Genomic DNA, 19,618 nt, shown 5'->3' on the forward strand with positions numbered 1-19,618 from the left:
CCATCAATGATAAGAAGACATACTTCCAAACTAGCCATACTAAGATCAAGTGTCTACACGCCGACAGAATATCCTACAGATATAAAACAGACTCGCCCGTTAGAAAGATTTGTGAAACTCCCAGCAATAATTACCTATAACTTTCCCATTCAACTTTCTTATTCACAATGGCTACTGAGAGTCTCTTGGAGTACTTGACTAGGGAAGCTCCTCCCAGGCTTATTACCCAAAATACTTCAACCGGTTCGAACACGGTGAACCAAGATATCACAAATATTACTCTCTGGTCCGAGTTCAACTACAACACTATTATTATTCAGCAGTATGGGGCTGTCTTGAGTAATACAACAATTGCCTCTAATCCAAATCCTACATCACCTCCTCGCCCTATTGTAAGGGATGATATCCGCGGGATATGCATACTTACAAGGGTGAAGCCCATCTCCTCCCGGGTGTACTTGAATATACTATATATGGGATTCTAGGGGTCCGCAGGTAACTGCGGGTAATGTTAGCCTTTTGGCTCAGTGGCAACAACTCCCCTAGGTTGCTGTCTTACAATGATAGTATAATTAGATCTCAAAACAGATATAAAAAAACTTAAAAATAAATATAAAAAATCTAGAGTCTATTTATAATAAGATAGGTCTGTTTATTAAAATCTCTTGCTATCTTATTACCAGTCTTTCATCACCCGCAGGGGGAGGGATGAGCATGTATTGCCCCGGGGGGGTGATACATGCTCATTCTTGGAGATGACTATTAAAGTAATCACACCCCAATCACCAGCACCCAGTCCCAAGACCTTACTAATTGAGAATTATAGTTTTAGACAGCTATAGGGCTCTTTAACAACTGACCATGGGGAATATGTGGCTTCAGTACGGCTGAGCGGACGGGGAGCCCTGTTCTCCACACCCTATGGTCGCATCTGATACTTGAGTAATAGCTTGGGTATATACCCAGTGAGATGCATATGAGTATACATCAATCTTTGGACATATTGAACTGCTGCTTTGACTGCGGGATAGGTTGATTCCACCTGAGAGAGGAGCGGGCAAGCGAGCTTGTATTCTCGAATGCGCTGCTTTCAAGCCTTCCTGTCGAGCAGCGCATTGTTCAAATCGGTTTCCCTCGTCATCATGGGCATGCAGGTATCCAGATCAGGTTTGTTTTTCTACATGCGACCATGTCATCAGCAGCGTGGGGGACATTGTTGAAGATTGCCTTACCTTTGGACCTCTAACGTTGGCTTCACCGTGGCAGGATGGCAAGCCGGGTATGGAGGAGTGAGGAGTACGGAGTAGTGAAGGAGGAAAGATCCCTGTCGAGCAGCACCCCGGTTAAGAAGGGGCCCGTCCGGCGCCTCCCCAACATCTCCAACCACCCACCACTCACCATCATCAACTGGTCTGATGGAACTTCCTGTCTACTCGCATTCATCTAGAATCTTGCCGCTGCCCGTGGGTATGACCTCAGCGCACACCAACATATCCCCGACAGCCGCCGCGATGCGAGCATTCATCGCCGACGATTCACTCCAGAGATGGACGGACCTATTCCAAGCTAGCCAGGGTGCCTGCTGCCTGTGTGGCCTGGTCGACCTTTGTCTGTTGGCTTCTCCGCACTTCGTGAACAACCTTGACCGTCTCGTTTTCAACCGGAGCCACCTTTCTGAAATAAAGCCGTCAAGGACCATTTTGGCTACCAATCAAATAAGCACTGATCGGTCGTGTTTCGATCGACCCGGATCCCCAGCAGCTGCACTAAAAATCGCGAGGTCTAGGCACAACAGGGTATAATATCTTCCAAAACCCTGGCCCTTGCTGTTACGGCCCTTTTCCCATCCGGTCTCGCATCATCCAAGCTTTTCACGCGCAACGCGATGGCAACATCCTCGACGATGCAGACAACCGCCGCACCCACCACAACATACGTGGAAGTGTTTGAGGAGAACATCGCGGTCAATAACAATGTGTTTAGCGATATGGCTGGAAGCATTGTCGCGGTGGACACCACCAACAACCAAACCACTATTGCCGTCAACTGTATCCAGAGCCTGCTAGCAAACTGCTCGTTTTCGTCCTATGCTTTGCCGATTACTGTCACCAAAGGTCTCTCGACGTTTTCCCTGAGCCTGAGCTCAACCAGAAAGAAGGCAGCGGATTACACCATCTTTGTCCAAACGCAGGAGTGCGTGGTCATCTCATCGACGGAAAGTGCCTCGTGTGTGGTCTTTACGAGCTGGTGGTATTCCAACAGCTCGACAAGCACGTCGATGAGCAAGACGGCCACTGTGACTTTGAGTCCGGCGCAAATCACGTACGACTCCCTCTTGGTTACGGCCGGCGTTGAAAAGCTGCAAAACACTCTGGCTCCCTCCGCAACAGCCGGGCCCTCCTCTACTTCCACTGCTGTTCTTTCTACCGCAACGGCTGGCCCAGCGAGCTCAAGTCCAGAATCTCATTCCTCAAAGGCATGGATTGCCGGTCCAGTCATTGGTGCCGTGGCCGGGTGCGCGTTGATCGCAGCCGGGGTGTTCTGGTTCCTCAGGAGGAAAAAGAAACAGAGAGATTCGGTCGTGAGCCGTGGGGTAACCGTCTACGATCCTTCGAGGGAGATAAGTGCGTACGGCAGTCCCATGCAGGATCAGTTTAAGGAGGGTATTCCAGCTGAAGCTCAGGGTACCCCTGTGGCTGAGCTCCCAGCGCATGACTCTTCTTGGGCTCGAGAGCTTCCTTCTTGATCAGCGGAGTCTTCAGTCTCTTGTAGAGATGATTGTTTTTGATAATTGCTGTTTAACATTACATATGGTCTGTACTCAGGATCTTGTTTCTATACACATTTCCTAATCGGGGTTGATGCCCCTTTTGGTGCCTCTTCTGCCGCCTGGTCGCGGGTTCGAATCCAGGCTGGGGACCCTTTCAGGAGGAAAAGGTCCCCTCATATTACCTACCAATGATGACGCTAGACCGTGCGTACATCGTTTCGTATACCAAATTGTACTCTTATATCCTCTCCTCATCACCCCCCACCCCCCAAATCCCAGCCATCATGTAGTCCGTAGTCCATACAGAGTGACACGTGACCTCGGAGGAACCGAAACTCCGGGGGCATTTTCTCCAGCCACGAGCGTCGGCAGCAACTGTATACAACTCCTGTGCCTCCCCTCTGCATCCAGGTCGACCGTCTGCAGTCCCTCCCGGGTCGTTCTCCCCAGTCCTCAACTGCCCACGGTCGTGGATGGCAATTCCCTCGCCCATCGGACTGCTCGCCCTCTGACCCGAGACTCACGTGCCCTGGAGCCTCCCGGAGTCGGATAATCTGGCCGCTCGAAGGTATACATATATACGGTCGTTCAACCCCATCGAGAGTCGCTTCGGTATATCTGCAGTCGGCTGGTTTATATTCGGCTGCAACAAAAACATACATTGGTTTTTGACTTTGGGGTTCGCTCATTCCGCCCAACCTTTCGGCCTCGCATCGTCATATGATCTGAATATTGACATCATCCTATGACATGGTTGCTGTCGTTGATATACCATTGAGATATCGTTTCGTGACGCTTTGATCTGTCGGCTCGTCGATCTATCATTAATTTGTATCTGATATCTCGAACGAGTGACGTCATCCGACCATTTCGCTAGCAACCCATCATGGCTGCAATTGCAATGCTACCGATGCCGCTACGTGCATCCAGACAATGCACCCGCTTAAACTGCCTAGTCATATCCTCGCCGTTGGTCTCTCTTCCTCTTTCACGGAGGGGATGGGTGGGCTTGTCGGCAAAAGAAGCTCGCGACTTCTCAACGGTCACATTGGCTAGTCGCTCGAGAATCCAGACGAGGTGGGATCTTGATCTGTGGCGAGTCCTCATGATCCAGAAAGCTAACCCAGGCCTCTAGCTCATTGCGAAAGAGGACCAGTGTGGTTTGCGCCCTAGAGTCACGGATCATTGGCCAACAAAAGAGATACTCTGCCCAGAAGCCGACCGATCCTAGTCCTCAAAGGTTTGTACTCGATATCGTCTTCATCGCACCGCCTGCGATTCGATATATCTATCAACCACCACCAGTCCTTCAATCCTAACACCAGTATAGCTCTCCGCCTGCGCCTAAGAAGCCTACCATTCTCTCAAAGCTCCCCAACCGCACTCACGAGAACATCTACACCGTCCCCAACATCCTCACTTTCACCCGTCTCCTTGCCGCGCCTCTGGTAGGATACTTCCTCGTCCACGACCACCATGTCGCCGCCCTGGGTCTCTTCGCCTACGCCGGTGTTACGGATCTGGTGGATGGCTGGATCGCAAGACGGTGGAACCTGCAGACAGTCGTCGGAACCATCATTGACCCCATGGCCGACAAGCTACTCATGACCATCGGAGTCGCCTGCCTGGCTGTGAATGGCTCAATCCCAGGTAAGCCACTACCAACCTTTCTGTCTCTCCTTCCACCCCTTATCCGCCACCATATGCTGAGAGATCGATCAGTCTGGCTCGCCGTCATCATCCTCGGTCGCGACGTTGGACTCGCCATCTCCGCTATCTACTACCGGTGGATCTCCCTCCCGCCCCCGAAGACCATGGCCCGGTACTGGGATTTCTCCCTCCCATCCGCCGAGGTGAAGCCCACCACCGTCTCCAAGATCAACACCGCCCTGCAGCTGCTGCTCGTCGGAAGCGCCATCGCGCTCCCCGTCCTCCCCGAGACTGTCATCAGTGCCTGGCATCTGAATGAGGCGATGACCGGATTCCAGTAAGTGTGCCCTTTCCATACATACCCATCCTTCCTTCCACCCCCGTTAAATTTCTACCACCCACCACCAACCCCCCCCTTGTTTACCTACCTATCATGAGTATGTACCGGGTGATGTACCCACCCAACGCGCTATGTGACTCTCTCCCGAGATCTATCTGTCACATACGACCATAGGGTGTGGAGAACAGGGCTTCCCGTCCGCTCAGCCGTACTTAAGCCACACGCCGGGAGGTTAGTAGTTGGGTGGGTGACCACCAGCGAATCCCTTCTGTTGTATGTTTTTGCTCACCAATTTTTTTCCCTCGCTTTATTTTCTTTCTTCCTCTTCTTTTTTTTGGTTGCCCATCCATCCATCATCCATCGTCTTCTTCTTTTGTTTTTCTCCCCCAACCTGCATGCAAATCATCCATACATCCATCATATTATGATTACCCGAACTCATGAACTCATGAACTGCGAAACCCCTGAACTGAACTAATTGATGGTTACTTACCTTACTATCCATCCATTAGATACCTCGTCGCCGCAACAACCCTCTGGTCCGGCCTCAGCTACGTCTTTTCTCGTGATGCGGTCAAGATTCTTACCAAGGAGGAGATCCAGAAGCGCATTTCTCGCGCTGCTGCTACTAACACTGCCGGGAAGAAGCCTTGATTTCGGGTTGGGTTAGGTTTGGTTGGGTGGGTAGAGAGGTAAGGGAGTGAGTGAGTGAGTGAGTCGTAGATGGGTAGGGTAGTGTATCCGTTTCATTTGTCATAAATAGTGTGCCTGTGTGTGTATGTATATAGTAATAGAGTGTTTGTTTGTATGAGTAAGTAACTGTATTGGTCTTTTGACTGGTTAGTGGTAGATAGATAGGGGTGGTGCTGCTGGTGGTGGTGTGGTGTGATGGTTATGCGATCTACTTATATATTTTATCATCAGCCTATAGGGGCCCGGAGGCGTGCGTAGAGAGGGTTACAGCATAGTTCAGTTAAAGTCAAAGATGGTAGCTTACTATTATTTATATATATCTGATAGTTTGCCACACTCACCAACCATTTCATAATAGTTGTCAAACTGTTACCTACTACTGTAACAGTTAGGTTGTGTTACAGTTGCAAAACAGTTATTTATCATATCCGGTTATTGGACATCCGCTCCGCGACCTGCTTTCTTTTTTGTTCAACCGAAACGAATATGCAGAATTATGTTGGCGGGTAGGAATCGGTGAATAGGATCAGGTACTTTACATTGCTACATTTGTTTCTATATTTTCAGATATATGCCTTTTAGGTAGGTAGGTAGGTATTAGTTAGTATTACTCATGGCGAAGAGATAATCCAGCCAACATGGTATGTAGTATAGTATGATGTATATATATCCTTACGACAAAAAAAAAAGAAGAGAAAAGTCGGTATTGGGATATTTCCAGAAATGCAATTCAAAGAAAAAAAAAAAAAAGAGTATATAATACAGTGTTAGCAAGTTGATATGTTATCCATGATCCCCCAATCTAACTGACTGCCTCCCTTCCCCCCCCACCCCGGGTCCTGTGCAACATAGCAAGGTAAGTAAAAGTACACGACTCAACTCAAGTTCCCAATACGCCAGCCATGGTCGATTCAATTCGTTCGCCTGCCCTTCTCGCTGTCAAGTATATGCAAATAGTAATAGTAATAGCCATAGTCATAGTCGTACAATGATACCGTGAGGAATTGACGATGGATGGGGATATCCTTTCTTCCTTCCCGCCTTCTTTCCTTCTTTTCTTTTCTTTTCAGATAGATGCAGGTGCAATTCAAGGCGCCTGCTGAATGATGTCCTCAGGCGTCTCTTCCAGACCCTCCGACGCAGGAGGGGGAACAGCACCTCTCCCCATCTCCCTTGCTCCCTCCCTCTCCCGACTCCTACTCGTCTTGTGCACATGCATCAGCAGCCGGAGGACACCCTCCGGCGTAACGCCCTCGATGCGTCTCGCCATACCGATACTCGTGGGCCTCACGCGCTCCAGCGCCTGTCGTTCCTCGATACTGACGCCAAAGATCGCCGAGTAATCCAAGTCCGCCGGGACGAGGAGGTTCTCGTCGCGGAGGGATTTCTGCGCGTTGTTCTGCTGGCGGATGGCGTAGGGGCTGTAGCGGCCTTCGATGGCCACGCGGGCGCGGATCTCCGGGGAGAAGGAGTTCGCGGTGTACGCTGTGCCGCAGGGGGATTCGAGGTGCGGGATGATGGCGTCGATGGAGGTTTCGCGGTGGCTGAGCAGGGAGAGCGCCGAGCGGATGGAGGCGTCGACACGCGGTTTGAAGCCCCTGCGGCTCCAGGCGTGGGAGGTCATTTTGGTGTTTTCGAGGAGGGTTTGCAGCGTGGTGATTTGCGATTCGGTCTCCAGGAAGTGCTCCCAGCGTTTGTTGGAGACGATTCCCGCTTCGCGCGCCATGCGGGTGAGGCGGAGGTCGGCGTTGTCGGATCGTGTCGTGATCCGGTATTCGCTGCGGGTGGTGAACATGCGGTAGGGTTCGGAGACGCCCTTGGTGATGAGGTCGTCGATCATGATGCCGATGAATGCGTCTGACCGTCGCAGGGTGAGTGGTGCGCGGCCCTGGGCGGAGAGTCCTGCGTTGGTGCCCGCGATGATGCCTTGTCCGGCGGCTTCTTCGTAGCCGGTCGTGCCGTTGATCTGGCCTGCGAGGTACAGGCCGCTGATGAGTTTGGTTTCGAGCGTGGGCTGCAGGTTGCGCGGATCGATGTAGTCGTACTCGACGCCGTAGCCAGGCTGGAGCATCGTCACGTTCTCCAGTCCCTGGATCGTCCGGAGCAGGGCGTACTGCGCGTCTTCGGGGATGGTCATCGAGATGCCGTTGGGGTAGACGACGTCGTTGGGCGCGAATCCCTCCGGCTCGAGCCAGATCAGATGCCGCTGCTTCTCCGCGAACCGGATGATCTTGGATTCCAGGGATGGGCAGTATCGCGGCCCTCGCACTGTCTCGCGGATGTGGATCGTCTTGTCGAGGTTGGCGCGCACGATCTCATGCGACGCTTCGTTCGTGTAGGTCAACCAGCAATTCAGCTGGTCTTCGTCGCTCACATCGACCCGATCGTTGAGGTAGGAGAACGGCGGCGGTGGATGATCACCATCCTGGACCTCCAAAGACGCGAAGTTGATCGTCTTCTTGTCCAGCCGGGGAGGCGTGCCTGTCTTCAGACGACCGAGCTGGAACCCAGCCTCGCGGAGAGACTTGCTCAGCCCGAACGTCGCGGCCTCACCCATCCGTCCGGACGGATACGCATTCAGCCCGATGTGAATCTCGCCCCCCAGGAACGTCCCGGTCGTGATAACGACTTTCCCCGTCGGTATGATCTCCCCGGACTCCAGCCTGACGCCAGCAATCTTGCCCTGCGCCCCCGGAACATCCTCGATGCCCTCCCTCGACAGCACAATATCCGCGACCTTCCCCTCCACGATACTCAGCCCCTCCGTGCTCTGCAGCTCCGCCTGCATGTGCTTCTTATACAGATCGCGATCGATCTGGGCGCGAGGCCCCCAAACCGCCGGACCCTTGGATCGGTTGAGCGTGCGGAACATGACGCCCGCCTTGTCGACAATGCGTCCCGCGACTCCGTCCATCGCGTCAATCTCCCGGATCATCGTGCCCTTTCCAATACCGCCCAGACTCGGATTGCACGAGCACACGCCGATGTTCGAGAGCGACGGTGTAATCAGCGCCGTCCTGGCTCCGGATCGAGCCGCTGCAGCACACGCCTCCGAGCCTGCATGGCCTCCTCCGATCACGACCACATCGAACGACCTATACACAAAGCAGGAAACGCAATCAGCATCGACCCTCAACAACAGAACCAGAACCAAAAACAAGAAACCGCATACCTCGTCCCCTCCGCCACGGTCGCTAGTCCCCGTTTCCCCCCAAACCGGAACCGGGGCTCCAAGCCCCATCGAAACAGAGCAACTGAACGTGCCCGGAACGCCATGATTCGAAATCTGGCTGTGACGACGACAAGGTGTCTTCGCTTCGGGTTTGTTATCGGAGAATCGGCAAAAAAGGTTGATTGCTATCACGTGCCGTCGGGCTTATTGCCGCGTTTTAAATCCGAGGGCGGTGAGATGATGTGATTTGCTGACGTAATGACGAAATAAGCCGAGGGGCCAATTGCGGGGCTGCATTTTTCACGCCCCGCGGTTCATTGGGTCGTCGTTTATATTCGGGACGAAGACCTCGAGGCCTTTTGCTTCTTCTCTCTCTCTGTCAGGAACTGTTGATTGTTGAGCAATATGAAGGCTTACTGGTACGATAACAAGCCGGTGAGTACCACCTTCCCTGTATCGTGATCGTGACTGTGACTGTGTACCTGGCCTGTTATCCCGCGGGGTTCCTGTTCCTCGCGGTTCCCCCTCCATACTCACGGTGCTGGTAATGGTGCTATGCTAACACCACCCCCACCACCACCCAGGGCGACCAGCGCGAACCGCACGACGACGGCCGCCCCGTCGACGAATCCTACCTCGCCTCCCTGGGCGTCTTCTACCGCTACTGTCCCTCGATCGCCGACGTCGACGCCCTCGCCCTCGAGCGCGGCTACAAGAACCGCGATGAGGTCACCGTGTCCCCCAAGACCATGGGCGACGTGTACGAGGAGAAGGTGAAGATGTTCTTCCACGAGCATCTGCACGAGGACGAGGAGATCCGCTACATCCGCGACGGCGAGGGATACTTCGATGTCCGCGGCACGGAGGACGAGTGGGTCCGTATTCGCCTGAAGAAGGATGATTTGATCATTCTTCCCGCGGGCATTTATCATCGTTTTACGACGGATGAGAATAATGTGAGTTTTTCTGGTTCAGCTTTGGGGTTTGGGGTTGGGGGATGAATGGATGGATGGATGGATGGGTGCTAATGTGTCGGGGGGGGTGATGTAGTATGTCAAGGCTATGCGCCTCTTCCAGGAGGAGCCGAAGTGGACGCCCCTGAACAGGAGTACCGATCTCGATGGGAACCCGCACCGCGTTTCCTATCTCGGTACCCTCGGCCAGGCTTCTGTTGCTGCTGTCTAGGTGGGTGGTGTGGTGGCTGGGCGTCGGATCGACTGGACTATGACAGGGCGGGTTAACTCCGCCCTAGATCAAGGAAAGGCATGTATGTAAGCTTGAAGCTGGATGACTATGTGATATACCATGACAATGACATTTACGACAACTGTTTGAACTGGGTGGTCTAATCGCAACGTCTCATTCAACTCCTATCTGTAGTAACGCCGTTCGTTATATATGCAGGTCAACCTCGTAGTCGTCTATGGTACATGTAGCCAAGATTGTCCGGTCCGTCTCAGTGAGCAGCCGGTCCGGACAGAGAGCCAGGCATGTGGAACTGATCGCTCAGGGCCCCGGAACTCTCCTCTCGAACCAGGCTAGGGCTGCGCAGGTCGCCGGTTTCGACGTTGTAGCTGCTGGTTCGCGAGACGCTGTCGAACTGCGGCCGCGAGGCCAGGCCTCCCCGGAATCGCAGTCCGTCTGGTTCTCGATCTCCTAGATGGTCGTTGAGATCGGGGGACATGGCGCCCCGAGAGGCGGCGTTTGAGCCGGTTTCCGACTCTTCGCCTGTCCGGACGCCGGTCCGACCCATGCGGGGCCATAGATCTGGTAGTCCGACTACTTGCACTCGGGGCTCAACGACCCGCTCCTCGAACCATGCATGCACCCGCGCTTCGACCAGCTGGGCGACCTTGGGCACGTCCTGAAGCCTGCTGCGTGAGCCGATGAGGGATCGTACCGACAGGTCCAGTCGGTAATCTGGAAGAAAGGAGAAAGCGACATTGCTCTTGGGACTGGACTTCGGAGGGAGTCCGTCTTCCGCTCCATTGGCAGCCTCTTGGGTGGCATCTCCGGGGGCCTTGCCGCGCGGGTTCCCATCAGCGGTGGGAGGAGGCGGGGATGGCGATGGGGTGTCGAGAGGGGGCGTGGACGCGGGGACCAGAGAGATGCACAGTGTCCCCGAGAAGCGGACGACAGAAACAGACAGAGCCACTGGGAGGATCGCCGAGCAGGGCTTGGGATAGTTGAGTAGTAGGGAAGTCTCGATGGCAATGGATAGGTTGTCGTCGCTCAAGTCGACGTCCATCAAGGCCTGGAGTCGCCCTCCGTCGGAGTTGGGGTCATCGGCGGCGATGATCCGGCAATTGCTGAAGATGGGGAATTCCTCGCCGAGAGAGATATCCGTCACGTTGATCTTGTCGATGAACGAAGGCTTTTTCTCCGGGTTGTTCAGTGCCGCATTGAGTGAGCTGAGAATCGAGGACGTCGGCGAGTCCTTCAACAGGTACGCTGTTTGTCGGTACTGGGCGATGGTCTGCGCGATCAGCACATTGAACCAGTCCAGCGACTCTGGCTGGTGTGAGGAGTGATGGATCCTGTGTCTGCCATGTTTCGAGGGATTCGTGGGAATGGCGCTGTAGTAGGTCTTGCGGAGGATGGAGCGGGTGTTGGTGGAGGAGGACGGCACCGGGCGGAGAACGTTCGAGTTGGAGGGTTTTTCTCTTAGGGACCGGGAGTTTGCATCGTTGGGGTTGATGTTGTAGATCGAGTTGGATCGCCGGTGTGTCGAGGGTCGAAGGCCGCGGGAGGGCGGCGGAGGAGCTTCGCCGAAGATGAAGAACTTGATGAAGGCCCCGATCAGTAGCACCACGGACAGCTGCCCGAGGAGGAAACCCTGTGTGAACGACAAGCTAGACCATTGTGTTAGCCTCGATCGAACGACAAGAGGAGATCAGGCCACCGGTGGCGTACGAGGATTGAGCCGGAACGGGCACCAGTTCACCTAGTAGGTCGTCATCGTCAGCTCGTCGGCTTCCAGAGCCAGTTGGAAAGAGAGACAGCTCGCACTTTGCTGGAAAGACATTCTGTCTGTCACTGTATGCCTCAGCTTCTACCCATGGCGCATTCCACCACCGCCTGGAAATGCCTCAGGTGTGGATGATTGTGGAAGTGGAAGTGGAGGTGGAGGTGGGAAGTGGGAAGCTGGAGACAAAAGGCGGCGAAAAGGCGATCGAGGCACCGCCTCGGCGACGCTATGCGTTTATCGGCGGGACTCTCGCCCGTCAAGGTTCACGGTTCGTCTCACCTTCTGCTTCGGCTGCTGCTGAAAGGACACGTTGGATCATCCAGTTTCTGCTCCAGCCTGCTAACTGAGTCATACTTCCTCCGGTCTACAGCCTAGAAAAGAAACGAAACAAGGCCCGGCTTTTTGCCACATTACCTACACATTTTGTCCGATACCTTCAGCATAATATATAATCATGGTCTAATGCCATCGCATGCTCGCAATCTTCAGTTCACTGACACCGAAGCTATCTGGAAAGCCATCGTTCTCCATCATGCACCACTTACTCCTCCTGCAGCTTGTCTTCTCCCTCCTCCTTTCTCCTGCGCTGTCACTCGGAAATTCAGCCAAACCGCCCGGCAAAGATGCCATCCTCCTCTCTCGCGTCCACGCGCTCACCCTCCGCGACAACCGTCTCACAAGCTCCCGGCGCGTCCCCCCGATCCCCCAGCTGAAATGCACGGGACCTTCCAAGCGGATTTGCGATATGTACCCGATCGAGACGATGCGGTGCACGAACGAAGGCTACGACTACGATGAAGAAGATGTCCAATGGACATGCACCACTTCCCTCCCGGCCGAATTCAAGCTCGGCGCGACCGACGTAGTGTGCGAGGGATACCGAAACGCGGACGATAAGTGGGTGTTGAAGGGCAGCTGTGGTGTCGAATACCGGTTGCTGCTGACGGACCTGGGAGAGAAGAGGTTCGGTAGCAGTAGCGACAGCTTCTGGCCTCAGAATGCGTCCAGGGCCGGCTGGAGTGGCGTTTTTGGGGCCATCGGGAATCTCATATTCTTTGGCTTCATGGGTGCGTGCTTCGTGATGATCCTGTGGCCGATGCTGAGAGACTGCTTTGGGCTGCGGGGGAATCGACGAGGCCAGAATGGTGGGGGTGGTGGTTGGGGTGGATTTGGTGGTGGCGGCGGCGGTGGAGGCCCTTATCCTGGACCTCCACCTCCGTATACGAGATCGCCGGATCCTCGCTTTTCGGGGTCGGACATGGGTTGGAGACCTGGGTTCTGGTCGGGGGCTTTGGGTGGTGCGGCGGCTGGCTATGGACTGGGGAGAAGAAGCAATCGCTCGGGTTCGCCCATCGCGGGGAGACGGCCTTCTTCGTTCAGGAGATGGGATGATCCAGGAGAAGGAAGTTCGGGTTCGCGTTCTCCGCGCTTCTCAAGCCCGAGCACCAGCACCGGGTTTGGCTCAACGAGGCGCAGGTGAAATCCAGGAAAAAGCAGTTATGTCTAGTGATAGCCAGTTCTTGCAACCATGGAGCCATTCAATCGAGCCTCTCAGCTTTTCAAAATTTTTTTTTTGCTAGATAAAACCGAGTACTAAGGCACGATCTGGATGACCAAGCGATTCCGAATCGGCCGTATATACTCACATGTCATCAATAGTGCCCAGGACTTCTTCAGTGCCTCCGGCCATGGCCTTCATGGCTTGTTTCTTGCTGACCCGCTTCACTTTAGCGGGCGCATCGTTGTTTCCATCGGTACCGCCGTCAGGATTACGAAGCATCTCTTCCTGCGCCTGCTTCTCTTTGGCGTGTTGTTCCTCGATCTGCTGCTTCTCCTCATCCAGTTGTTGCTGGATAACCTTGGGGTCGTCATAGACAGTGTTGGTCATCTCCGAGTAGGTGTTGATGTCGATCGCCTCGCGCGGGCCTAGAAGGGTTTCCTTGATACGCTGCGGGTCACGGCGTTCTTCATTGTTGAACTTCAGCTTAATCTGACGCCGGGAGCGCCCAGGAAAGAACTTGCTGATCATCATAAAATCCGTGCCGAACATGCGCAACCCTCTGTAGAAGAGATCCGTCATCTCCTCATCCCAAGACTCGGTCTTGGAGCGCTTTCCGTATGTAGCTTGGTTGATCTTCCGAGTAAGCGAATTTTCGACCACATCCTCTAGATCGGCATTTCTTGCTGCATCGGCGTGGCGATCGACCTGCAAGGAAGCAGTATCCAGCACGATCTCTCCGTTAACAATTCTCATCACCGGTCCTGCTGCCGGCGCCTTATTCCCCGCCGTGTCGTTGCTGGGTTCTGCCGGGGATGCTTCGGCTGTATTTTGTTTGACTGGTGCCTCTGTGTCACCCTCTTCCTGTGCCTTTTGCTTCCGTTCTAGCTCGGCTTGCTCCATATTGCGCAGCTCGGTTTCCCGCTTGGACATTCTCCCTGTTCGCATATCCTTGCAGAGCTCCGACATTTTAACAAGTCCAGGGGCGATTTCGACATTTTCCGAGCCCTCGGGAGTCGGCTCGCGCTTCTTGCGCGTCCGTGTTTTCTTTTCCTTCTTCTTACCGGCTGCGCTCTCATCATTGCCATCTTTGACCGACTTCCTCCTCGCCCTCGTCGGTTTTCGCGTCTGACCAGCAGTAGTGCTCTGAGATTCCGCCCTGGCACGGCTTTCTGTTGTCTCTTCACTGTCTGTCGCAGTCGCCTGCGTGGCAGGAGGAGTGATAAGTTGGGGATTGGTGTCGGTGGGTCCGAGTTCTAGGGTGTGCGTGAGGGTGGGAGCAGTGGAGGTGGCGGCAGAAGTGGGCTTCGGGATGGCTGTGGAATTGGTGGTGGTCTTGGGACGCTTCGATGGGCGAATCTCCGTCGCATCGTCGGCGGCAGGGAGATGCGTCTGAGAGGGAGGCGCAGACGTACCCACATCTGGCACGACTTGCGCCTGCTCAACTGAGATGTCGGATGGGGCAGGTATGGGCGGGGTAGATTGAGGCGGGGTAGGCAATTCCTCCGTCGTCACAGGAGCGGCTATCGAAACTGAGGCCTTCCGCTTAGGACGAGGGATGGGAATGGCAGTCGCAGATCGAGGAGGCACGGCATCTTCCTTGGGGGCAACGGATGGTTCATTGGGGATGGAGGGCTCAGCAGGAACGGGGGGCTGAGTGGGCGGAGGAGGAGCGGATTCGGGGGTCGCAGTCTCGGTCGGGGGCTGAGGTTGAGGAGTCTGAGATGCAGACGCAGACGGCTGGGAGGCTACACTGGGTCGTCTCGGGGGAGCAGGCTGGGCTGGGGCGCGTCGGGCGGGCGCCTTGGGGGCAAACTTCTTGCCCGACTTATCTGCAGAACGGGCGCGATTAGAAGCGGGTCTCAGGACACAGAGGGAAGAGGGGAGGGGAGGGGAGGGGAGGGGAGGGGAGGGGTTCTTACTGATGACGGAACTCGAAAAGGATTTCATCGTGGGGGTGCGACCATCGCCGCGCGCAATCGAGGCCGAAGCAGCAGCGAGAGGGTGGGGATGGGGATGAGGATGAGGATGGAACGATCGTGGTCGTGGTGAAGGCAAAGTTCTAGATGCCGGCAGACGAGTTGAACTCCTGGGGAAAGCGGGCGCGGTCACGTGGGAGGCGCTAAGCCCGCCGAATTCCCAGGCGGAAAATCCTCCTGGTTTCCTTGAGTCTTGCTTATCTCAACTCTCCTTCCCATCCCCCTCTCCCACCTTCTCCCCCTTCCACCCACCACCCCCATCACTCTTACACGGTCGGATATTGTTGTGGTCCCTGCTCTCGGCCCGTTGCTGCTCAGTGGTGACGGCCTCTTCTCACGTATGCCTCTTTAGCCACTGATGCCGGCCGCCGAAGCATCCCCCGTCGCATCTTCCGATTCCGGTCTTGTCATGATGGACGACCGGAAGAGAGCCGCTGCCTATGACCACAATGACTCGGCTCCACCATTGAAGAAGCAGGCCACTTCGGTCAATGGTGGCAGCAAGCCGCACCCCGACGCTGACATGCCCTGGAAGGATGACCTGGAGGTAAGTCCCCGACCAGCCCACGTGGGTGTCAACTTATCCCAAGGGTTCCCCTAGTTAGTATTGCACCGCCATGTCGACTGTGCCTGCTAGCCTCCAGGTGACATGCTGACGTCTCTCCGTCGCAGCGATTCCAGAAGGACGCAATATGGCGCCAGATGCAGGAGTACAAGCGCGAGAAGGTGTCCCTCGAGGCCAAGTTGAAGGAGATGTCCAAGACGACCACCTATCATAATGACCACCTTCGTATTATCGATGCTTGGTACAAGCAGGTGAGTAGGCCCTGTTGTTTGCATTATCCCGTGCGAAGCCTCTGACACGTCGCCAGTTAATCGACGAGGTCAAAATGCTCCTGGGCGCTTCGGATGAGGATGCCAAGGGTGGGTCCCCTTTCATGCCGGCCGGTGGTTTACATGGAAACGCTAAAGAAGTCCCAGACCGTCCGTCCTTTCAAAGCGGCCTGATGTTTGACGACAACGACAAGTTCGAAAAACACCTGAAATCCCGGTCGGATGATATTCGCCAAGTCATCTCCGGCGTGCTTTCCAAGTCCGCCAAAGCCCCACCCGAAGTCTCCGAATTGCAGACTCAACTCGCGAAGAAGTTGGCCGAAGAGAAAGCCACCATCACCGAACTGGAGAAAGCACTGTCCGAAAAACAGCAATTAGAAGAAAGCCTAGAAGAAGCCTCCTTACGGTATATGGTTGCCGAAAAGAAGCTGGACCGTGCGCGCAGCTTGACAGTCGCCAAATTAGAGAAACAGTATATCTTAGGTGCGCAGCGACCTGGTGGCGACAGCGCGTCCGGGCCTCGCGAAGAACCCTCTGCCTCCAACGGCGCGACCCCGAGCGGCGAGCGGAGTCCGGCACTGGACGAAGCACACAACAAGCTTGTTGCCATATCGGAGAAGCAGAAGGAGCAGCTACAGAAGTTGGAGGGTGAAAATGCCAAATTACTTACTCAAATTACAGAATTAAATGTCAAGGTACGCCAACCCCGTTTGGCCTCCGACATTCGTAACGCTAACGTGTCTTCGTAGCATTCACGACTAACGGACGACGACTACGCGCATACGGATCTGTTCAAGCAGTTGAAGTGCCAATATGACGATGTTGTTACTCGGATAAATCACCTGGAAGCGACCAACATCCAATTACGAGAAGAGGCGGCGAAATTCCGATCAGAACGAACGGCCTACCGTAACCAAGTGGATGAGGAGACACAGAATGCGATCGCCGAGAAGGAAGCCCAGCTAATGAGGGCCGAAACGGATTTGGCCCGGATACGCAACGCACGCGACGAACTTTTGGCGGACCAGCAAATGCGGAAGGCGGCGCAAGAACAGGAGAAGATGTCTGCCGTGAAGGTGCAGGAACTTGCGGAGGCCGGACAGGCTCGGATTACGGCCCTGGAGTCGGAAGTGGAAAGACTGCGTACGGAGGTCGAGAAGGAGAAGAGCACGTCAGCCAGCGTGGATGAGATTCCGCCCGAGGAGTTGCGCACCAAATTCGGGAACCTGGAACGTCAATATGCGATGCTCAACACCGAGCTTTCCTCGATGCAAACTGCGTGCAAGAAGTATTCTTCCTTGGCTTCGCAAAAAGTCACCGATTTCAGTGTCTTGGAAGAGAAGGTCGCGCGCCTGGTTGCGGAGAAATCGAAGGCCGATCAGAAGTATTTCGCTGCGATGAAGAGCAAGGAAGCCCGGGAACTGGAAGTTCGCACACTGAGAATGCAGAACTCCAAGAGTTCGGACATCGTCTCTCAGCTGAAGGAATCTGAGGCAGCCACGCGATCTCTGCTCGCGAATATGGAGAAGCAAGTCAGCGAGACCAAAGACGCATTGAACTCCGTGATGAGCAAGCTTTACGCCGCCCAGCAGCAGGTCACAGAGAAGAACATCATCATCGACGGCTTGAACCGACAGGTCGGCGAGCTCAAGGCGTTGTCAACTTCCAAGGATTCGACTTTGGCCAGCGCCTCGAGCGCTTGCCGTCAAGCGGAAACCGAGGTCGAGGGCTTGAAAGCAAGCCTTGCGGATACCAAGAAGAGCCTGGAGAACTGGAAGAACAAGAGTCTCGGGAACTCATCGTCCGAATACGAAATGCTGAGGGTAAGGATTTTGTCACATGCATTTTGGTGCAGTCCTGCTAACATTACTTGCAGACTCTCGCACTCTGCACTGTCTGCCGCAGGAACTTCAAGAACACCGCAATCAAGACTTGCGGCCATGTGTTCTGCAAAGAGTGCGTCGAAGAACGCCTCACGTCCCGGTCACGGAAGTGCCCCAACTGCAACAAATCATTCGGCAATAACGATTACATGCACATCACGTTGTGATGTCGCCTTTTTGGTTGCCCCCCCCATAAACCTCGTGTATTATAGTCTCTTCTTTTCTTCCCCTTCCCTTCTTGATCTTCTCGCCCTTCCCCATTTCCCCACCTATGTCATTTTATTACCTTGCTTTTTTTTTTTTACCTGTTTCGTCCTATAATCATGGAAAAGGGCTCATGGTGCGGTGTTTACTGTGTTTAGCAGGATAGGATCTCAGAGGGCCGGCGTTCGATCTAAATCTGCTTCGTTTGATCAGATATTGTCTTTGCATAGTGGCCGGGTTGTTGGTCTTCGGGTTACCGGTTTTTCTGTTTGATTTTTTTTTACCCCCTTGTTTGTTTTCAGTTCTCCGGTCCAGAGGAGTTTTCTTGGATACCCACGTCAGTGTTCCCGCGGCACCTGGGTGGGACAATATGGTGCGAGATGTAGGATTAACTAGCCAGTCCCTGATGAGAAAAGGATGATGAATGCAGCAATGTTCCTAGAGGAATGACCTCCCAGTGCAAGCCTAACGTTGAATGTGGACCGACGCGTTTATGAATTGAATATTCTGCTATATAGGAGCTCGTGTCGCCCAACCCAGAGATCCAGCGGAGGGACGATCTGCCCTGCGTCTTCTACGGGGGTATCCCACTCCCGATCTATCCGCTGCGTGATCATATCCTGCAGGCCTCTACTAGCCAGGACGCTCTGTGCCTGATACGGACCCATCACCGACGCACGCACCGCAGCACTCAGCACCGCCTTCGCATGGTTCAGCATAAAGACATAGGCCGTCTGGCGGGCATCCATCCCCATAGCCAAACAGACCACCCCCCACAAGGGCGCAAAGTGTCCCTTGGGCCCCAATTCATGCACCGTATCCAGACAGCCCTTGAGCGCGTCCGAGAACGCCTCGATCACCCTCACTGCCTTCGCACCCGCCACGCATAGCCCGGCCGCATAGGTTCCGCGAAACGCGCGCTCCCACACCCCGAGCAAGGCCCGTCCTTGCGCGACACTCGCCCGCTGCGCCACGATGCACGGCGTCGACGCATCGAGATCGTTGTCCAGTGTCTCCAGATCGTTCGGGTGGCGGTACCCGGCCAGAACGTAGGGAATCGACGTGCTTGCCATCGATGCGATCGAGAGTGTGAGGAACCGGTTGAAGGATGCGAGCGCGGTTATGGATCGGGGGAGTGGTTTGTTGTGTGCGAGGTAGGACTCGAGTCCGCTGGAGTAGGCGAAGGAGCCTAGTGGGAGGGCGGAGTCGGAGAGGAGGAGTAGCGCGTGGGTGGGTGCTAATGGGGTGGTTTCTAGATTGTAGAGTAGAGAAGTCAGTCAGTGTCTGCTGTCTATCTGTCCGTCTGTCCGTCTGTCTGTCGGTAGAGGGTGATGGGCCGTATAGATGGACAGACAGCTCGAGGAAGGGTTGTCACGCACCCTCCGGTAGCGGCAGATAGGAATCCCCGCCATTTGGGGACGTGGAGGCTAGGCGGGAGCGGGCATCGCGCAGACGAGCCTCGAGATCCGCGATCTCCTGCTGTATGTCGTGCGCGTTGGTCTTCACCGTCATTTGCCCTCAGCACGGTCAATCGCGCGGGTCGAGGGAATAGTGCATGGCAATTGCAAGAAAGAAAGAAGGGAGGCAGCGGGAGAGCCGCGGGGAGAGAGCCTTATCAATCGACCCA

The 19,618-nt window shown here is 54.8% G+C and overlaps 10 protein-coding genes across 10 annotated transcripts; 5 read left to right on the forward strand and 5 right to left on the reverse strand.

Annotated features, from left to right (window-relative positions):
* Positions 1-1,301: 1,301 nt before the first annotated feature.
* Positions 1,302-1,792, reverse strand: BO70DRAFT_33117 (uncharacterized protein). The gene has a single exon (XM_025540864.1). It carries the CDS (start codon positions 1,697-1,699, stop codon positions 1,430-1,432), a length of 270 nt encoding a protein of 89 aa, XP_025399688.1. The 5' UTR covers positions 1,700-1,792; the 3' UTR covers positions 1,302-1,429.
* On the forward strand, positions 1,396-2,965 carry BO70DRAFT_361902 (EGFR-like transmembrane domain-containing protein). Its single transcript, XM_025543152.1, has one exon. The coding sequence runs from the start codon at positions 1,886-1,888 to the stop codon at positions 2,744-2,746; it is 861 nt and encodes a 286-aa protein (XP_025399689.1). The 5' UTR covers positions 1,396-1,885; the 3' UTR covers positions 2,747-2,965.
* Positions 2,966-3,558: 593 nt separating this feature from the next.
* Positions 3,559-5,460, forward strand: BO70DRAFT_33120 (cardiolipin synthase). The gene is made up of 5 exons (XM_025540867.1): positions 3,559-3,847; positions 3,906-4,010; positions 4,101-4,420; positions 4,493-4,757; positions 5,273-5,460. Exons 1-5 carry the CDS (start codon positions 3,657-3,659, stop codon positions 5,412-5,414), a joined length of 1,023 nt encoding a protein of 340 aa, XP_025399690.1. The 5' UTR covers positions 3,559-3,656; the 3' UTR covers positions 5,415-5,460.
* Positions 5,461-6,284: 824 nt separating this feature from the next.
* On the reverse strand, positions 6,285-8,750 carry BO70DRAFT_336120 (tRNA modification protein MTO1). The gene is made up of 2 exons (XM_025541087.1): positions 8,626-8,750; positions 6,285-8,548 (listed from the first exon to the last, which is right to left on the reverse strand). The coding sequence occupies exons 1-2, from the start codon at positions 8,727-8,729 to the stop codon at positions 6,541-6,543; spliced, it is 2,112 nt and encodes a 703-aa protein (XP_025399691.1). The 5' UTR covers positions 8,730-8,750; the 3' UTR covers positions 6,285-6,540.
* A 201-nt stretch (positions 8,751-8,951) lies between these two features.
* On the forward strand, positions 8,952-9,962 carry BO70DRAFT_361905 (acireductone dioxygenase (Ni2+-requiring)). The gene is made up of 3 exons (XM_025543153.1): positions 8,952-9,060; positions 9,210-9,581; positions 9,676-9,962. Exons 1-3 carry the CDS (start codon positions 9,031-9,033, stop codon positions 9,808-9,810), a joined length of 537 nt encoding a protein of 178 aa, XP_025399692.1. The 5' UTR covers positions 8,952-9,030; the 3' UTR covers positions 9,811-9,962.
* Positions 9,923-11,749, reverse strand: mmm1 (ERMES complex subunit MMM1). The gene is made up of 3 exons (XM_025543154.1): positions 11,635-11,749; positions 11,539-11,569; positions 9,923-11,477 (listed from the first exon to the last, which is right to left on the reverse strand). The coding sequence occupies exons 1-3, from the start codon at positions 11,648-11,650 to the stop codon at positions 10,082-10,084; spliced, it is 1,443 nt and encodes a 480-aa protein (XP_025399693.1). The 5' UTR covers positions 11,651-11,749; the 3' UTR covers positions 9,923-10,081.
* On the forward strand, positions 11,709-13,252 carry BO70DRAFT_361908 (DUF1183 domain protein). Its single transcript, XM_025543155.1, has 2 exons — positions 11,709-11,861; positions 11,964-13,252. Exon 2 carries the CDS (start codon positions 12,126-12,128, stop codon positions 13,071-13,073), a length of 948 nt encoding a protein of 315 aa, XP_025399694.1. The 5' UTR covers positions 11,709-11,861; positions 11,964-12,125; the 3' UTR covers positions 13,074-13,252.
* BO70DRAFT_33178 (transcription factor TFIIIB subunit BDP1) lies at positions 13,155-15,118 on the reverse strand. Its single transcript, XM_025540890.1, has 2 exons — positions 15,014-15,118; positions 13,155-14,923 (listed from the first exon to the last, which is right to left on the reverse strand). Exons 1-2 carry the CDS (start codon positions 15,039-15,041, stop codon positions 13,236-13,238), a joined length of 1,716 nt encoding a protein of 571 aa, XP_025399695.1. The 5' UTR covers positions 15,042-15,118; the 3' UTR covers positions 13,155-13,235.
* Positions 15,119-15,302: 184 nt separating this feature from the next.
* Positions 15,303-18,433, forward strand: BO70DRAFT_361910 (E3 ubiquitin-protein ligase BRE1). The gene is made up of 6 exons (XM_025543156.1): positions 15,303-15,617; positions 15,743-15,886; positions 15,943-15,994; positions 16,052-16,599; positions 16,654-17,727; positions 17,781-18,433. The coding sequence occupies exons 1-6, from the start codon at positions 15,429-15,431 to the stop codon at positions 17,952-17,954; spliced, it is 2,181 nt and encodes a 726-aa protein (XP_025399696.1). The 5' UTR covers positions 15,303-15,428; the 3' UTR covers positions 17,955-18,433.
* Positions 18,434-18,456: 23 nt separating this feature from the next.
* On the reverse strand, positions 18,457-19,500 carry BO70DRAFT_361912 (urease accessory protein UreF). Its single transcript, XM_025543157.1, has 2 exons — positions 19,371-19,500; positions 18,457-19,243 (listed from the first exon to the last, which is right to left on the reverse strand). The coding sequence occupies exon 2, from the start codon at positions 19,062-19,064 to the stop codon at positions 18,483-18,485; it is 582 nt and encodes a 193-aa protein (XP_025399697.1). The 5' UTR covers positions 19,065-19,243; positions 19,371-19,500; the 3' UTR covers positions 18,457-18,482.
* Between the last annotated feature and the right edge of the window lie 118 nt (positions 19,501-19,618).

Source organism: Aspergillus heteromorphus (genome assembly GCF_003184545.1).
Source record: "Aspergillus heteromorphus CBS 117.55 chromosome Unknown BO70scaffold_11, whole genome shotgun sequence".
Lineage (NCBI taxonomy): Eukaryota > Fungi > Ascomycota > Eurotiomycetes > Eurotiales > Aspergillaceae > Aspergillus > Aspergillus heteromorphus.

Excerpts from the sequence above, each read along its gene's own strand:
- BO70DRAFT_361902 (XM_025543152.1), top strand. The coding sequence starts at position 1,886 with ATGGCAACATCCTCGACGATGCAGACAACCGCCGCACCCACCACAACA.
- BO70DRAFT_361910 (XM_025543156.1), top strand. The coding sequence starts at position 15,429 with ATGCCGGCCGCCGAAGCATCCCCCGTCGCATCTTCCGATTCCGGTCTT. Across the intron at positions 15,887-15,942 it reads TCGATGCTTGGTACAAGCAG|TTAATCGACGAGGTCAAAAT; the intron begins GTGAGTAGGCCC and ends ACACGTCGCCAG. Across the intron at positions 15,995-16,051 it reads TTCGGATGAGGATGCCAAGG|ACCGTCCGTCCTTTCAAAGC; the intron begins GTGGGTCCCCTT and ends AAGAAGTCCCAG.
- BO70DRAFT_336120 (XM_025541087.1), bottom strand. The coding sequence starts at position 8,729 with ATGGCGTTCCGGGCACGTTCAGTTGCTCTGTTTCGATGGGGCTTGGAG. Across the intron at positions 8,549-8,625 it reads ACCGTGGCGGAGGGGACGAG|GTCGTTCGATGTGGTCGTGA; the intron begins GTATGCGGTTTC and ends CTTTGTGTATAG.
- BO70DRAFT_361912 (XM_025543157.1), bottom strand. The coding sequence starts at position 19,064 with ATGGCAAGCACGTCGATTCCCTACGTTCTGGCCGGGTACCGCCACCCG.
- BO70DRAFT_33117 (XM_025540864.1), bottom strand. The coding sequence starts at position 1,699 with ATGGTCCTTGACGGCTTTATTTCAGAAAGGTGGCTCCGGTTGAAAACG.
- BO70DRAFT_33120 (XM_025540867.1), top strand. The coding sequence starts at position 3,657 with ATGGCTGCAATTGCAATGCTACCGATGCCGCTACGTGCATCCAGACAA. Across the intron at positions 3,848-3,905 it reads CGCTCGAGAATCCAGACGAG|CTCATTGCGAAAGAGGACCA; the intron begins GTGGGATCTTGA and ends CCAGGCCTCTAG. Across the intron at positions 4,421-4,492 it reads TGTGAATGGCTCAATCCCAG|TCTGGCTCGCCGTCATCATC; the intron begins GTAAGCCACTAC and ends GAGATCGATCAG.
- BO70DRAFT_33178 (XM_025540890.1), bottom strand. The coding sequence starts at position 15,041 with ATGAAATCCTTTTCGAGTTCCGTCATCA. Across the intron at positions 14,924-15,013 it reads CTTTTCGAGTTCCGTCATCA|ATAAGTCGGGCAAGAAGTTT; the intron begins GTAAGAACCCCT and ends CCCGTTCTGCAG.
- BO70DRAFT_361905 (XM_025543153.1), top strand. The coding sequence starts at position 9,031 with ATGAAGGCTTACTGGTACGATAACAAGCCG. Across the intron at positions 9,061-9,209 it reads ACTGGTACGATAACAAGCCG|GGCGACCAGCGCGAACCGCA; the intron begins GTGAGTACCACC and ends ACCACCACCCAG. Across the intron at positions 9,582-9,675 it reads TTACGACGGATGAGAATAAT|TATGTCAAGGCTATGCGCCT; the intron begins GTGAGTTTTTCT and ends GGGGTGATGTAG.
- mmm1 (XM_025543154.1), bottom strand. Across the intron at positions 11,478-11,538 it reads CCCGTTCCGGCTCAATCCTC|CTTGTCGTTCACACAGGGTT; the intron begins GTACGCCACCGG and ends ACAATGGTCTAG.
- BO70DRAFT_361908 (XM_025543155.1), top strand. The coding sequence starts at position 12,126 with ATGCACCACTTACTCCTCCTGCAGCTTGTCTTCTCCCTCCTCCTTTCT.